Source organism: Amblyomma mixtum, chromosome 9 (genome assembly GCF_055824585.1).
Source record: "Amblyomma mixtum isolate Tamu chromosome 9, ASM5582458v1, whole genome shotgun sequence".
NCBI lineage: Eukaryota > Metazoa > Arthropoda > Arachnida > Ixodida > Ixodidae > Amblyomma > Amblyomma mixtum.
Genome location: NC_143020.1, coordinates 45,501,888 through 45,520,161, shown reverse-complemented (window position 1 = coordinate 45,520,161; position 18,274 = coordinate 45,501,888). Strand labels below are relative to the sequence as shown.

Sequence of the window (18,274 nt, the reverse complement as noted above, 5' to 3'; positions counted from 1 at the left end):
TCCGAAAATATTTGTTGCCGCTCTGCGAGCCGATGCAGACCGGACGATCATTTCACTAACTGCGCAAGGGAAAGAAGGAAATGCTACGACATGCAAAGGCGGGCTTTTAGTTATTTCATAATATAAGACACGCTTAAAAAGGGGACGTTTTATGTGCCTTGAGGGAGACCGAAGGGCATCGGTGTATCTGAGAACTAGACCAAGAACGGCAATGTAAATGGTAAATTTTGTGGTTTCACCCCTGGAAACAATACATGGGCTATGAGGAGGTTTCAAAGCAATCGCACATATCGCACAGCATAGCTACTGTTTCTCTAAGCGCGCTGTAACTTTTGACTCAGCTGGACGCCGCGGCTTTGTCAACGGCATTACGGACGCAACTGCGACAAATTCAGGGCCGCCCCATGAGCAGCGTGTTGGTACAACCTGCTCCTATGCGTACCGTAGTTGGCAGATCTCACGCTGGTGACATCTGGCTCTTTAAGTGCAGCCGTATTTCACTGCTTCTCTTTGTCGTACTGAGTAGCGCGTTAAGCGTCTTTCCCTGCATTCTTTAAGAGCTTTTTGCTGCTTCCAGTGCCATGGCTCTTCCCTGCTCTTTAGCAGCCTACGCAAACATTCGTGGCACGTATTCTCCATACTGGCTTAGCGTCTGTGGCTTTCGTCTGCCCAGACCAAGCAAGCAAGACCTAATGCGCCGGGGTGGCGGCATTTTCAAGAAATGTGAACATACACGCCTGCTGTGCGATGCCATTGTACGTTAATCCTCAAGCACGGACTAGCCAGGCTCGTCGCAAGTCGAGTATCATTTCTGGCTCATGACGAATCCAGCATGTCGTGTTTTTCTATCCACTCTGCCTCCGATTTAAGACGGCTAGGGATCGTCCCAAGCACTTTTTTCGTCTGCCGAAAGACGGAGGCATGGGCACAAAATTACAATTTTGGCACCGCTAAAAAAATACGTCTGTGACGAGTTAAGGAAGATGACCCCTAGATTAATGGGCTTCAATAAAATTCAAACATAGCAGGAGCGTTGGAATCTAGGAAGTGGCTGTGGAGTATGAGCGTACGCCATTTGTGCTGATAAGGTGGTCGCAGTTCGACTAGGTCATTTGCAGAAATAGGGGAAGTTCATTGTCTTGCAGTGGGTGTTCTTAATCGGATAATGATGACGACGGTGACGCATCTCAGTTGCTTTTGGTTCAATCCAGTTCTAAACTTAAAAATTCTAACAGAGAATGCCAGAATCCGTACTGATTACAGCAGCTCTTTTCATTACTGGCATAGGACCTATAGCCCCGTTCCAAGCAGAGCCCAGAAATTTTATATATTCCACTACTGTTTCATTCCTATTTGTTTGTTATTATCCCAGCGGCTCGTCACCTTCCTTCCCTCTCGATAAGATATGCTAACTGATTTCAAGTCGATTATACTCCTCAAGTAGGTTATTAAGCGTCTTCATGGAAGAACCCTCATCATCAGATTATATGCGCTTCACCGCATCACTCTGCTTTGAAATTGCCACTACCACATCCACTTCCGGCTACTAAACATTCCATGGTCACCTGAGCAAGCATTGTATGAAGTTGCAATTTTGATACATTTTTTGCATCATCTTTAGATACGTTGTGTACTACCTTTCTTGTGCTATATAATGGCGTGTATTTCTAGAGTGACGAATGATTTTCCATGTCCTTTCTTTTTGCCATTTTTCTTTGTATCATCTTACTCCACCAGTTCATCGAATGTGCACAACCGAGGAAAAAAGTATTTAATCTCCCCCTCACCCCTTCAACGTACGGAACAGTGCCGTACTGCAAGCGGGTGTCGAGACCGGGTTTCGACACCTGTACACGGCCTTAAATTGCTATTATAATTTTTAAGTCCTGCCCTAAGGTTCCGCTTTTAGTTTCTTCCTTTAAATTTCACGTTGTCTTAACCACTTGTTCATTTCGAAGTTATAGTGTTTTTGCCCTTACTCAATGCCGTCGCCTCATGTAGATTAATTGGAATCAGTGAATAAGATGAGCAGAAGGCGGGACACGAGTCTTGGCGCTGCATAAATACGTGCACATTATTGCCGGAATTCACTCAGATCTGCTGGGACATTCTTGTGAAAGCATTTTAAACTGCCTGCTTGTGAATGAAATTGCTCGTCAGCAAGAACTTTAACCTGCTTTCGTGCATTGCGACAAGCCCTTCAGCTCGACTGCTTGGTATATATATATATATATATATATATATATTGTAGTGAATTACAATTAACGCGCCTGAACTATTATGAATGCGCCTCAGGTTGCCTCGATGGCAGACGAAGAAGTTGACGACGAAGTGTGCCGGCGCGCGCGGCTCCAGCTCTCTGGCTGTGTAGACTGACTGTGATTTTGCTGCCGTCCGCTCAGCTGTTTGGCGAACTGTATAGCTGAGGTCACTAGTACGCGAACCCCCTTTCATTTGGTGGAGGTTGCGCTCGTCTGACGCCCTGGACCTTCGCAGCCGTCTTCTCCCGCCGCTCACAATGCCTAAGGACTCCGTGCCCAGTCCTGCACCACCCACCCCGACCGTTCTGTGCGCTGGAGCGCTGCGGCAGCGTGATCCCGCTTTCTTCAGTGGCACCGGCGACGATGACGTCGAGGATTGGCTGGCATCGTACGAACGGGTGAGCACCCATAACAAGTGGGACGATGCACTCAAACTTAACAACGTCATCTTCTACCTTTCGGACGTTGCGAACCTATGGTTCAGAAACCACGAATCCGACATCCCCACGTGGTCAGCTTTCAAGTCCAATTTTTCTGATGTATTTGGCAGGCCTGCGGTGCGCAAGCTGCGCGCGGAACAACGCCTGCGGAGTCGGGCGCAGCTGCCTGGTGAAAATTTCACCAGCTACATAGAGGACGTTGTGAACCTGTGCACACGAGTTGATGCCTCTATGTCTGAGCGCGCCAAGATTGAGAACATTTTGAAAGGAATCGACGACGATGCGTTCCAGATGCTTCTGGCACGCAATCCCACCACAGTCGCCGAAGTCATTACTCATTGCCAGAACTTTGACGAACTTCGGAAGCGACGCATCCTCACCCGTTCTCCGCTCTCGCAGCAGGAATCGCTTGCTTCCCTCACATCTGACACCGACCCGGCGCAACTGTCACCGCAGATAAAGCAGTTTGTTCGGGAGGAAGTCGCGCGTCAGCTCTCGTTGATGCCCTCCAGTCACGACGCTGCGACTCCTCTGGTGGCGCCATTGCAGGAGGTCATCCGCCATGAAGTTGCCGAGGCTATTCCTACTGCACATCCAGTCCCTTCGGTTGCTCCCTTAACCTACGCCGAGGCTCAGTATCCCCAACCATCTCCTATACCCGCCCGGATGACCTACGCAGAAGCAGCGGCGCGCTCCGTGCCCCTGACTGTTCCACCTCGTCAGCCCGTCCTGCGCCCCGCCCCGTCTCTACGACCAGCCCCGGTTTCTTCGCCGTCTCCGCAGCGGCTTTACAACCCTTGGCGCACATCGGATAACCGACCCATCTGTTACTCCTGTGGGTACGCGGGACATGTCGCCCGCCACTGTCGCCGTCGCATGGTGGCATCGCCGACCATCTCAACCCCTGTGCATCCATCCCAGATGTTTTATTCGGCTTCTCCATCCTCACCGCTAGACGCGTACGCCCCCGACCGTCGTGCTTACGAGACCCGACGTTCTCCATCAACGCGCCGTCGCTCACTGTCACCAATGCGCCGTCGCCCTCCCTCCGCTGAAGAGGGAAACTAAGATCCGCAGTTCCGGAGGCAAGAACTGCGCGCTGTTCGAAAAGCTCAAGGCCTCCGTTTTCCCCACGCAACGTTCTTCAGGTCATCGTCGAAGGACTGCCGGTACATGCGCTTATCGACACGGGTGCCTCAGTATCAGTGATTCACGAAAAACTCTGCCGCCGCTTGCGCAAAGTCACGACGCCATTTACGGGTCTCTCGCTCCGCACCGCTAGTGAACAGTGCATTGCCCCTCTCGCCTCGTGCACAGCGCGAGTCATCATTGAAGATATATTGTATTCAGTCGAATTGTTGGTGCTGTCCTCATGCTCACATGACATCATTCTCGGGTGGGACTTTCTGTCACACAACAACGCCGTCATCGATTGCGCCCGCGCTGAAGTTGAATTTTCCCCTTTGTTTGACGAGCTTACTACGGAAACCTCTGCCCCCTTGCCACTCAAGGTCACTATCGCTGAAGATGTTGAAGTAGCGCCGGGAGCATCTGCCCTTGTTTCCCTGTCGTGCCGTGCCGCGTCGGATGACACCGTTTTATTTACGCCGTCTGCTTCCTTTGTACGCCGGAAGAACCTGCCGCTACCTTCTGCTGTCCTCGATGTTCGGCGGGGTGTCACGAAGATGCTGCTCTACAATCCATCCTCGTGTGCCCTTACCCTGCTACCTGGTGAGTCCCCTGGCTGCATTCAACCTGTCTGCCTTCTCTCTGCCCTTAATGTCCACGAGGCAGCCAGCGGTCCCTCTCTAAACGCCATGCATTCCGAGCTCGCTACTGAACCTGAGCCTGACGAACTTTTCCGCGCCGCCATCGACGATACTCTTCCGTCCACCTACCGTCAGCAGCTTTCAGCCCTTCTCCACACTTTCCGCTTCGCTTTCGATGCAGCCCATCAGCCTTTAGGCCGTACATCAACCGTGGCTCATCGCATTGAGACCGGCTCCCACCCGCCTTTTCGGCAGCGCCCCTATCGCGTTTCTGCGGCTGAGCGTCAAGTGATAAGTGAGCACGTTGAAGACATGCTGCACCGTGGCGTCATCCGTCCCTCTCACAGCCCTTGGTCTTCTCCGGTGGTGCTGGTCAAGAAGAAAGACGGTTCTATCAGATTTTGTGTCGATTACCGGCGACTGAACAAAATTACCCACAAAGACAATTATCCGCTTCCCCGCATCGATGACGCTCTTGACTGTCTCCAAGGCGCCGAATACTTCTCCTCTCTTGACTTGCGTTCGGGCTACTGGCAGGTCCCGATGGCTGCCGCTGACCGTGAGAAGACCGCATTCGTTACCCCCGACGGCCTTTACGAGTTCACCGTTATGCCATTCGGCCTGTGCAACGCGCCAGCTACATTCGAAAGAATGATGGATAACGTCTTACGGAAGCTGAAGTGGCATACGTGCCTCTGTTACTTGGACGATATCGTTGTCTTTTCGGTAGATTTTTCCACTCACCTCACGCGCCTGCAGCAGGTTCTGACTTGCCTCACCGACGCCGGCCTACAGCTTAATCTGAAGAAGTGCCACTTCGGCGCCCGGCAGCTAACCATCTTGGGTCACATTGTATCTAAGGAAGGCGTTCTCCCCGACCCGGCCAAACTTCGCGCTGTTGCGGAGTTTCCCAAGCCGACAACAATGAAGCAGCTTCGGAGCTTTATCGGTCTGTGCTCCTATTTTCGGCGCTTCGTCCGCAATTTTGCGTCGATCATTGCGCCACTCACGAAACTGCTTGGAACAGACAACCACCTGTCCGCTTGGTCCCCCGAATGCGAAGACGCGTTCACCACACTGCGCCGTCTTCTTACCTCGCCGCCCATACTTCGCCACTACGATCCGAGAGCCCCTACCGAGGTGCATACTGACGCAAGTGGCGTCGGCCTCGGAGCTGTCCTGACTCAGCGGAAAGATGGTTATTAGAATACGTCGTGGCGTATGCGAGTCGGGTGCTCAGCAAGGCTGAATGCAACTATTCCGTTACGGAGAAGGAATGTTTAGCGATCGTCTGGGCACTCATGAAATTTCGACCCTATCTGTACGGCCGCCAGTTTGATGTCGTCACGGACCATCACGCGCTTTGCTGGTTGTCGTCTCTTAAAGACCCGGCCGGCCGCCTCGCCAGGTGGGCTCTCCGCCTTCAGGAGTTCGACATCCGCGTTGTATATCGCTCTGGCCGTAGGCACATGGACGCCGACGCTCTATCTCGATCTCCTCTGCCCACCGCCGCTGCATGCTCATCCGTGCCTGAACCCGTCCTCTCGCCTCTTACCGCCTCTGATATGCTTGCGGAACAGCGCAAAGACCCGTGGCTTGCGTCGATCATCGACGTCGTGACGAACGCTCACACTGCTGTGCCTTCGCGCACTCTACGCCGCCAGGCACCACATTTTGCGTTCCGTGATGGCCTGCTCTACCGCCGTAACTACACGCAAGATGGTCGACGGTGGCTCCTCGCGATACCTCGCCATTTACGTTCTGAGATCTGTGCCTCGTTTCACGCTGACCCACAATGTGCCCACGCCGGTGTGTTGAAGACGTTTCAAAGAATATCTCAGCGTTATTATTGGCGGGGCATGTACGGGTACATTCGCCAATACGTCCGCTCCTGCATCGCCTGTCAGCGACGCAAGTCTCCCGCGCCATGTACGAGCGGCCCCTTGCAGCCATTGCCGTGCCCGGCTCGCCCATTCGATCGTGTTGGCGTCGACCTCTACGGCCCGCTGCCCTACACGTTATCTGGGAACCGCTGGATAATTGTTGGCGTCGATCACCTAACCCGATATGCGGAGACCGCCGCACTACCCGCTGCCACTGCTCGTGACGTTGCCCACTTCCTGCTGCACAATTTTGTTCTCCGCCATGGTGCGCCGCGCGAGTTGCTCAGTGATCGAGGCCGTGTCTTTCTTTCGGACGTGGTGGAAGCCCTCCTCAGAGAGTGTCGCATCATTCATCGGACCACCACTGCCTACCACCCTCAAACTAACGGGCTGACTGAGCGCTTTAATCGCACTCTCGGCGATATGCTCACCATGTACGTCTCGTCAGATCAGTCTAACTGGGACTCTGTGCTGCCTTTTGTGACGTACGCATACAATACCGCCACCCAGTCAACCACCGGATTTTCCCCTTTCTACCTGTTGTATGGCCGTGAGCCGTCCTCCACAATGGACACGGTTTTGCCGTACACTCCGGACGCCTCCGAATGCACGCCCCTTTCCGAACTCGCCAAGCACGCCGAGGAATGTCGCCAACTGGCCCGTTCTTTCACTTCGGACTCCCAAGGTCGCCGAAAGCATGATGAAATAAAAACTGGTATGGCGCAAGAAACGGGGACACAGAAGGCACACAAAACACAGGACTGACGCCAACTCAGACTTGAGTATCTTGCAGACGCGCCTGACGTGCCCCCAAGATGGCTGCAGAACACCGAATAATGACTGAACCTCCCAGGGAACTATTTTCCGTTTCAAGCAGTAGGAGACCACTCGAGACTGGCACGTTGAGACAGCAATCAGGTTGAGACACGTAATGGCAGGTTCGGTGCGGAAGCTTCGAAAGAGGAAAGGGCCCATTGTAGGAGAAATATGGTCAAGTAAAACTCTAGTTTGGGCGAGTTGGTTCATGATGAAATAAAAACTGGTATGGCGCAAGAAACGGGGACACAGAAGGCACACAAAACACAGGACTGACGCCAACTCAGACTTGAGTATCTTGCAGACTGCTGAGGCGGAAAATAGTTCCCTGGGAGGTTCAGTCATTATTCGGTGTTCTGCAGCCATCTTGGGGGCACGTCAGGCGCGTCTGCAAGATACTCAAGTCTGAGTTGGCGTCAGTCCTGTGTTTTGTGTGCCTTCTGTGTCCCCGTTTCTTGCGCCATACCAGTTTTTATTTCATCATGAACCAACTCGCCCAAACTAGAGTTTTACTTGACCATATTTCTCCTACAATGGGCCCTTTCCTCTTTCGAAGCTTCCGCACCGAACCTGCCATTACGTGTCTCAACCTGATTGCTGTCTCAACGTGCCAGTCTCGAGTGGTCTCCTACTGCTTGAAACGGAAAATAGTTCCCTGGGAGGTTCAGTCATTATTCGGTGTTCTGCAGCCATCTTGGGGGCACGTCAGGCGCGTCTGCAAGATACTCAAGTCTGAGTTGGCGTCAGTCCTGTGTTTTGTGTGCCTTCTGTGTCCCCGTTTCTTGCGCCATACCAGTTTTTATTTCATCATGAACCAACTCGCCCAAACTAGAGTTTTACTTGACGAAAGCATGAACACGATGCCCATCACACCGCGCACGCTTTCTCTCCAGGTTCATTAGTTTGGCTTTGGGTCCCCTCCACTACACCAGGACAGTCTTCGAAATTTCGCAGAGAACATCATGGCCCTTACCGCGTCGTCGAATCAACATCCCCTGTTAATTATATTGTAGAGCCGCTTACACCCTCTTCGGACTTGCGTCGTCGCGGCCGTGAGCTTGTCCATGTCAGTCGCCTCAAGACTTATTACGACCCGCTCCTCTTGCCAGCACCATAGGTCGCCAGGATGGCTCCTCTTCCATCCCGGGGCCATTGTAGTGAATTACAATTAACGCGCCTGAACTATTATGAATGCGCCTCAGGTTGCCTCGATGGCAGACGAAGAAGTTGACGACGAAGTGTGCCGGCGCGCGCGGCTCCAGCTCTCTGGCTGTGTAGACTGACTGTGATTTTGCTGCCGTCCGCTCAGCTGTTTGGCGAACTGTATAGCTGAGGTCACTAGTACGCGAACCCCCTTTCAATATATATATATATAGCGAAGTATACACTTCGTTACAGGAAACATATTTATTCGAAACGTCGAGTAGAATAAATATTTCCTTTAACGAAGCGTATACTTCGCTATATATTCTTGTAAGCAGTCAATACTTCATGCTTTCGCAACCTATATATATATGTGTGTGTGTGTGGGTTGATTTCTCTGCATTTAGAATTAGAGAAATAAAATAGATTTACATTTCTTCATGGAAAAATAGTTAAGGACAGTGAGGAAATCAGCACCCGAGTTTGCCCGTCGTTATGACAACGGCACAATGTAACTGAGTCGCTTGAAATGGCTGTGGAAGACACTAAGCAGTCACAAGATATGAGAAGCGTGTTTAGGCGAAAAGGCTGCTTTAGCGATGACGCAAGATCAATGCGCGAAATTATGTAGGATGAAGGATCTATTCGTTAAAAACGAAATGGCGGTAGGTACAACAAATTTTTGTCCAACGTCGCCTTTGCTCCACTATTCTACGGAGCTTAGCAACATGCGCAGTGCTAATTGTGTAGCATTACTATCCGCAATGAAGGAAAATTTCCCTTTGAAAGTCATGCTCGGAAATTCACAGCTGAAAAATTTATTCTACGCTTGTGGCAGTGAGAAAACTTAACGAAGCTCTAGCACTGTCTGGCGTCGCAGAGTACCAGAAAGTGACGGGAATGCCGCTAGGCACTTTTCAATATCCTTTCCAATCGCTATCACTTCGGGTCTGAAAACTCCTCGCTGTTGAAAGCGCACCTACATCCCGTTTTCGATTTCGTTCAAGGACAGTGCAAAAGGTTGATGTTTTATTTGAAAACCTTTATTAACCAAAATCAGAGCGCACCTCGTTGTTGACGAGGCAGACAGCTTATACCCTTTGCCCTAAGCGGAACCAAAACAAAAAATAAAGATGCTCGAAAACTGGTAAGAAACGAAATGCTTTGCATTTGTTGAATGAAAAAGCGGAATTCTTCTAGGAAAAACCATCGAATCAACAAAAAAAAACTACCCATGTATCCTGGAGGCGGAAATTTACAACAACAATGAAACGGCACATGAGGGAAGGACGTAGGACGCAAAAAAAAGAACTAAGTGAAACATTTACCGAGCAAAGGCGCTCTTACCAAGAAGACTTCTCTCAAGGAGTCCTATTGATCTCGTGGGAGAAGCATTCTACAGTCTCCCAGATGCCGGAAGTGCCGCAGCGGCACAGGTGGTCTTGTCATGTTGGTAGTCAGACGGAAGGGTGAAATGTTTACAAGTCAGAATGCAAATCACACAGGCTGGCAGATCGATACCGATGAGGCGAGAGCTATTTTTGTTAACATTTACTATTTTTCGCTACCCTGTTGTTTCACGTTACGTTGTTTATTCGTATACTACAGATACGGCGCCATTATGGCATCTCGTAAACATCTGCAATGTTATCTTATTTGCTGTCAACATATTCCAAATCGTTTATACGTGCGCACTTGTTAGCATTCTGAAGCGCGGCTTGTCTTCAGTATTGAGGTCATTTCGAGAGCAATATTTTTGAGAGGCATAACTGTCATTCCAATTCACTATGATGCGTTCATACAGTCGTGTTTCAAGAGAGAAGAACCCAGTATGGCGTCAGTCAAAGACTAAAAGAGCGATGGAAACTATTCATTGTGTACCCTTCCGTACTGTGAATCAAGCATCCTTCGGAGTACACTAGCATGAGACGAGTGCATTTTTTCTGCCTTTTCCTTGCGACCGCAGGCGCTCTTCGAATGTTTAGAGGTGAAGTTGGACGTCAATGGTTTCTGCAGAATGTTATTATCAATGCTGGCACTTATTTGACCCTGCTAGACGATTTATTTGCAGGCGAGGGGGCCAGCGCAAGATCTAGTAGAAAGATATCGTAGTTATTAATGGCCTGTGGATGCGCTGAGCAATAAAGTTCTCCAGAGAAGACAACGACTAGAAAGGATAAAAGGGTGGTGTTCATGCGAATATTCTCACTCTCAGGTGTACTTTGGATGTGAACGAAAAGCACGCATTTATTCTCCACCGTCCAAACACTACATATCGCGTCGATACACAACGCTAGAGAAATACGCGTTTTTTATTGCACATGTGAATGGGATTCTTTAAAACCAGAGATGTCTCCTCGTAACGACTGAGTTATGAGCAGGCGCCTCATCTGTTAAAGTCTGGCGTCTGTGCTGGCCTCGCCTCTTCGGTGCGTTGTTGTCCAGTAACAGTAAAGGAATTCAACGTTTCTTTTTCCCTGCAAGCAGAAATCCAGTTCCTCTGATTCCTTCACTAATCGCATCGCTGCACTCGCATGTATCCTGGTGGATCGGGCTCCCCTCATATACTCCATCCATGCCAAACATTGCAGACCTGTACAAATCATTTGAGCATGAAAATTATCGAAGAAAACCCTCCTGGCAGATCATTGAAAAAGAGACGTGATATCGGGAAAACTGTTTGTAACTATTCGAACATTCCATGGATATCTTTTTACTGACCACATAAGAAGGAAGCCAAAAGCCATCAAAACCAAAAAGCATAGGAGAATGTTTCTATTTTTTAAAGAAACGGTAGCGTGGATGAATTGGAGATTAATAGTGCAATTATTTTATCGCATAAGGATAATCGCAATGCAGGAATGCGGAAGAAAAAAAAGAACCAAATGTGGCCGGTGGGATCCAAACAGATAAACTCCGAATTTTGCATCTGATGCTCTAGTAACTGAACTACAGCAATGGCTGTCTAATCTTCTATTTTCATGCTTAATTATGTTAAGAACAACCTAACCTTGAGAGTGTTCAGAAGTTCCACAGGAGATTTATGGGTTTTAACAATAATATTTTTTTAATACATGCCTCAAAAGATTGCCTTATACAGCTGCAGTTTTGCATATACCTCTGTCTCTGATGTGTCCATCAGGCGACAGTGCAGACTGCACGCAGTCATAGCTGCGGTGAACACTTCTTAAACATATTGAAAGGAAGAAAGAGTCTGTGTTATCAGACCGTTGCTTTTGCTTAAAGCGCCGACCGGAATTTGGATAAGGAAGATGAATGGTCTGGCTTCACATCTGCAGCACAAGAGGCAGAGTCACGACACACCCCGAACGAAGGCTCGCTGTCAGTATAATTAATACAAATGCGTGGCTTTCGTGAAGCTTTCAATTTCAATTACAAAGCGCTTTTTTTTGCTTCCACCCATGCTAGCTTGTCGTCTCATGTTCCCAGTGAAATCAGACTTTGCACTGGTCTGTTTTCTTAATGTGAAAACTGAGTCAGTGGCAGAAATACAAACGCCAAATGATTCGGTACCTCCGCACCAGTTCTACCGTATTCGAGGCTTCTGATGAGGCACACTTGGAAAGATTTTAAAAGTGGCAGCATAAAAGGAAAGTCTGAAGTATACCTAAGATTTGTAACACGAGGAGCTGGTAAACACAGGTGCACAAGTTTTCATGTATTGTTTTTAGCGTACTTTCCATTTTACTTTGCATTAACGGACACCGCAACCTTTCCTTTTGGACAACAGGGGCAACGGTTCTGTATAAACGCCATCCAGAAAGCAATACCATGAATTGCACCTCCATGATTTTGGGTTATCTTACAAGAAGTAATATTCATGTCAATTCCCTGTTTGTTTCAAGAATCAGCAAACAGAATCTGCTTTCGTGAGAGCAACTGCACTGTATCAAGGAAGGTGTGGTTTTTTCAAAACTAGAATCCCCAGTCTGGGGCTTTTAGTCTAAAGGGGTAATCACTAAATAAAGCAAAAAATTGTCAGCCTGGGGTTATTTCCAGACCGTGCCACGTTTCTTCGCAAGCATATTAAGCACGTAAAAGAAGATTGCTTTGATCTCTGCGCGTGATCATATTTTCTTGTTTTTATTCGAGGTTTCAATTATTCGTCTTTTTTATCAACTCGCTTTAAATTGCTGTCTTTATCAGTTCAAACAAGGCTTATATAAAAGGTACCTTTTTATAAAATGCAAGTAATTTGACCTCGGTATCATCCTAAAGACAAAACCTGTACCCGTTTCTTTTCTACGGCATTCTATCTCTTAACATCCGTACAGCAAACTGCACTAATAATTTTTTACAAATAATTGCGCGCAGCCACGACAGGACATGAAGAAGGACACACACATACACAAAAGTTTGCGCCTGTGTGCGTCCCTCTTCATGTCCTGTCGACATTGAGCGCGGATATTTCAAAAAGTATGCAGTACCATCTCGCCCAAAATGCTACCCTTCAGCACTATGCAGCTCTTACTTAAACTCCGCAATGCTTCAGTATACCATTACATGCAAATTTGTTTGCCAACCTTTGCGTGATTGTCTGAAACAATTGCTGAATGACTCGTCTTTCGTAGAAAATTGCGCTTTGCAGGAAATTTTAATGCACGAGATGGTAATAAACATGTCATTTATATGTATGCGCACAAAGTAACCACCAGGAAGGGAAGTACTGCAGTACATTCGATCTTTGGTCAAGACGTTCTTTACAGTTTTCGCTGGTACATGCCAAAATTTACACGTTATTTCCGGGAAACTTCTAAGCAGACGTGGTCTGTGATTAGAAGAGGTAGGAGAAGAGCTGAAGCGATTTGCCGTGATTGACAGAAATACACGAGTTAGCATAGGCTCATGGCTTACACAAAAAAGGAGGACATTGTGCCCACAGTTGACACGCTAAGAGAAAGAGAATGGCTTATGTTTCCAACACGAAAACGCATATTGTTCATTCCTTGGAGGTGAGTAAAATCACTTATTGCAGTCGTAATTATTTTCAAGGAAAGAAGAATGCGAACCGCTTTTTTATTGCTTTAATTAAACATATGAAGCTACCAGCATACTTTACGACGATTGCTCTCCGTTGATTTCTTTGCACGTCTACCTGAGCGCTTAAGAGAAAAAAATTGTTTTTTCGGAAAACATGCACTCTCAGGAAAAAAAATACTTTTTACTTAATCTCTGCCCTAGTAAAGGAAGGAAGGGGCGCAAAAAGGAGAATGAAGTAAAAAAAACGCAAGAAATAGTCACTTTTGCTCTCCTGCCGATATTGACGATCGGGACACCCGGCTACGCAGCTGACAACCGGACACCATATCAACAAGATGAACTGTGTACCTTGCAACTGGTCGCCACCAACGATACGGAACCCCTGGCAGCGCCACCTCTCGTATGCCGGACCAACGAGGCTGCATCGGCGTCACCATCGTCACCGATAGCATCATACACGTCATCTATAAAAAAGCGACACCCACCTTCGGCACACTGTGGGCTCTGCGGCTGTGCCACTGCACAGGCCGCTAATCCGCTTACCTTCGCTATGCAGGTGGGTGATTCCCTTTTCGCTAAGAAAACTAGCAACTATTGCCTGGTACAGCTGCCGAGCCCGCAGTGTTGCCTTGAACTTGCTGTTGAATGTGTAAATGTCGTTCGCGCTCTACTACTACTGTCGGGCGACGTTGAAACGAATCCGGGACCACTTAATCTTGATGATATTATGACTGAATTACAAAAGCTGTCTTCCGGACAGTTACAACTTATCACTGAAGTGCAGGGCCTCAAAAGTCAACTGGCAGCAACTGATAAATCAATATCTGCCCTAAGCAAACGGATTGCTGACCACGAAACCCAATGCGAGTGCCTTACCACCCTTCGAGCCGAAGTGGAAACACTTCAAGTAAACGCTGATAGAACGACAGAGCAGCTTTTTGATTTGAACACGCGTCTGGACGATCTCGAGAACCGCTCGAGAAGAGACAACCTGGTATTCTACGGCCTTCCGGACCCAAATGAAAAAGAGTCTTATGACCAATCAGAAAAAACAATCATTCGACACTGCCTTGACACCCTCAACCTAGTGATAGAACCTAAAGAAATAGAGCGCGCACACCGCCTCGGCCGCCACAGCAATGACCGCAAAAGGCCAATAATAGTGAAGCTGTCATCATTCAAAACAAAAGAGATCATACTCTCGAAAGGCACTCAGCTTAAAAACACTGGTTTCAGCATTGGCGAAGATTTTTCTCTACCCGTTCGAAACGCACGAAAACACCTTGTGGCCTTTGCTAGGACCAAGTCTGCACCCTTTTCCCTCCGTTACAAAACGCTGCACATGGGGCCGAAACGGTATATCTTTGACCAAGCTACGCAGTCAGTCAAAGAAATCCCATAGGAATCTTTTCGCCGTCGGAAAGCGCGCAAGCAGCCGCCGACTAACTGTCGAGTTAATATTTCCTTTTCTATAATCTACACCAATGCACGCAGTTTCCTTCCAAAGCGCGAAGCCTTGTCTAATCTCCTTTTATCTTCTGGCAGCAACATATTAATCCTAACGGAAACGTGGCTATCAAGCGACGTCAGTGATAATGAAGTTTTAGATGACTTGCCGAATTTTACCGTTTATCGAAAAGATCGTCAGGGCAAACGCGGAGGAGGTGTTCTTATTGCTATTAACAACCAAATTTCGTGTTCCCTTGTTAACAAAACTTCATATCTAGAAATATTATGGATAAAATGCAGCGCTTCACCGGAAACCGTTCTGCTTGGCGTGTGCTACAGGGCCCCTAACACCAACCCGTTATTCGCTCCTAAACTAAACGATTCTCTAGATCAAATTACAAAGAAATACCCCACTGCACAAGTTGTTCTCTTTGGAGACTTCAACTTCCCGAGTATAGATTGGCAAAATGTAGGCCCACTAACAGCAGGTAACTCTGAAGCTAGAGATTTTGTAAATGTTTGTTTTAAGGCCGCCGCGGTGGCTCAGTGGCTATGGTGCTCGGCTGCTGGCCCGAAAGACGCGGGTTCGATCCCGGCTGCGGCGGTTGAATTTCTTTGGAGGAGAAATTCGAGGCCCGTGTACTGTGCGATGTCAGTGCACGTTAAAGAACCCCAGGTGGTCGAAATTTCCGGAGCCCTCCACTACGGCGTCTCTCATAGCCTTAGTCGCTTTGGGACGTTAAACCCCATAAACCAACCAACCAAATGTTTAAATTTTAACTTGAGGCAAATGGTGCTTGAACCGACTCGCGTTACGCACGAATCTTCAAACATCCTAGATTTAATACTCACCAACGACCCTGAAAGCTTATCATCAATTACATACCTGCGCGAAGTAAGCGATCATAAGGCTATTCATGCCACGTTCAAGTTTTCCCCCACCTCCCGCCAAACGTTCACGAAAACCATCCGGTTATACGATAAAGGAAACTACGAAGCAATCAATAGCGAACTAGAAGCTTTTCTGCCTTGTTTTCATTCAGTATTTCATCACCAGACTCTCATTGATAACTGGTCAGTCTTCAAAAACAAGATAAACGAACTATCACAGAAATTCATTCCCTGTATCAGCTTTCGTGCAAACCGCCAAAAACCATGGTTCTCACACGATCTTAAAAGATTAGAAAGAAAAAAAAACGACTTTATAATACTGCGAAATGGAATCGAAGTGCCGATGAATGGGAACGCTACTATACAGCTGAAGATACATATTATGCCGCAGTTCGATCCGCCAAACGTGCCTTTTTTCAAAAACATCTACCAAAAATCCTAACCAATAACCCCAAGAGGTTTTGGGAAATAATAAACCCCCAAGCAGCATGCAACACACCCATTAGAAACGCCGCGGGTGAGGAAGCCACTGATGATGAAGGTGCTGAAATATTTAACCGTGCTTTTGCGACCGTCTTCACAGACGAAACAAACACATCACTACCCACTCCGCCTACTAAAACACTACCAACAATGCCACCCCTTGACATCACAGTGCAAGGCATAACTAACCATATTGACGAATAAAACTTTCATCAGCTGCTGGAGTGGACGAAATCAACTCCAAAATACTGAAAAACACCAAACACATTTCAGCCATATACCTTTCATTATTGTAGTCGCAATCGCTTTCAGCAGCAATGCTACCGGATGACTGGAAGGTTGGGAGGGTCATTCCGGTCCACAAATCAGGTCTGAAGGACTCTCCACTGAATTACCGCCCCATCTCCTTAACCAATGTGCCTTGCAAAAGCATGGAACATGTCATCTATTCTCATGTCATAAACTTCCTACATTCTAACAACTTTTTTCATTCAGCTCAGCACGGGTTTCGTAGGGGACTCTCCTGCGAGACCCAATTGGCAACCTTCACTTTCGATCTGCATGCTAACATCGACCGTAACCTACAGACCGATGCATTATTTTTAGATTTCGCGAAGGCTTTTGACAAGGTACCACACCAACGCCTATTACTTAAACTATCATTTTTAAATTTGCACCCTAATATTCTAGACTGGATTAAAGAATTCCTAGCTAACCGTTCTCAGTTTGTTTCTATTAACAATCATAACTCAAGCACTCTCCCTATAACATCCGGCTTTCCGCAGGGATCTGTGCTCGACCCGCTTTTATTCTTAATATATATTAACGATCTGGCGCCACAAGTATCGTGTAACATTCGCATATTCGCCGACGACTGTGTAATTTATCGTACCGTTACTAACATTTCTGATCAAGTCGCTCTTCAAAATGACCTCAACCGCGTCCATGAATGGTGTGACCGCTGGCTAATGACACTAAACGCTAAAAAATGCAAACTCGTCTCATTTCACCGTCAACGCAACCCCATTATTTTCACCTATACAGCTGCCAACTCATCTATAGAAAGCGTCCAATCGTTCAAGTACCGCGGCGTAACACTCTGTAGCGATCTTTCTTGGCGAACACACATTACCACAATCATCTCATCTGCTAACAGATCTCTAGGATTCCTAAAACGTCATCTTCGTCATGCACCGCAACACGTGAAACTTCTAGCTTACAAAACCCTTATTAGACCTAAACTCGAATACGCCAGTCCCTCCTGGAATCCACACCAAATATACCTAACAAATGCACTCGAATCAGTTCAAAACCGCGCCATTCGCTTCGTTCATTCTGCATATTCATATGCGATCAGCGTTTCATCTCTAAAGAATAATTCCGGTCTCGAAAGCATTGAAACTCGCCGTCGCGTCGCCTGCATGTGTTTGCTCCACAAATTTTTCCATACCACTCTGAATCAAACACCTTACATTTCTCATCCGACCCGCGTATCTCACCGTACTGCACATCCGTTTCAGATCGCCCGGCCTCTATCGAACACTGCAACTTTTTCAGGTTACTTTTTTCCCCGCACCATTGTTGACTGGAATGCCCTCCCCGGCGATGTAGCCGCCATCACGTGCCCATCTTCATTCTTATCCGCTGTAACCACTTGTATCATACTGCAATGACATGTATTTATTATTTTTGAATATATTAACCCACCCCTTATGTAATACCCCCTGAAGAGGGTATTTAAGGTGAATAAAGTGATGTGAAGTGAAGAGTGGGCGCTGGAAGTAGTAGCACATCATGAAATAAACGAAAACGGCATAACTGCGGTGAAGTCTGTGAGAAGGCAAGAGAATGATGAGCTAAAAGGACCCTAATGTGAGGCGCCGAATTTCCAGCCCCATTCTTTGGTACAATGCACAAGCCTTTGCTTTGTACATATCATTTCAATCAGAACAGTTTATGGCTAATTTTTCAGCATCTTTTCTACCGTTGTTTTTTTTTCAGCTTAAGCTTTATTTTAAGCCTTCTGTGTAAACGTAATATATCTGTCTTCTTTTTGAGGCAGGTTCAGCAGTTGTTATTTCAGAATACAAGACGTTTACAAAAGCCGCATAGGCAAGAAAGCATTCAGTCAAAATAGA

At 47.5% G+C, this 18,274-nt stretch overlaps 1 protein-coding gene across 1 annotated transcript; it reads left to right on the top strand.

The window, feature by feature from the left end:
* Window positions 1–13,467: 13,467 nt before the first annotated feature.
* LOC149328877 (uncharacterized) lies at window positions 13,468–14,715 on the top strand. The gene has a single exon (XM_089559124.1). The coding sequence runs from the start codon at window positions 13,468–13,470 to the stop codon at window positions 14,713–14,715; it is 1,248 nt and encodes a 415-aa protein (XP_089415250.1).
* Window positions 14,716–18,274: the final 3,559 nt, after the last annotated feature.

Bases quoted from the DNA above. Each gene is read 5' to 3' on its own strand.
- LOC149328877 (XM_089559124.1), top strand. From the start codon at position 13,468: ATGCACTCTCAGGAAAAAAAATACTTTTTACTTAATCTCTGCCCTAGT.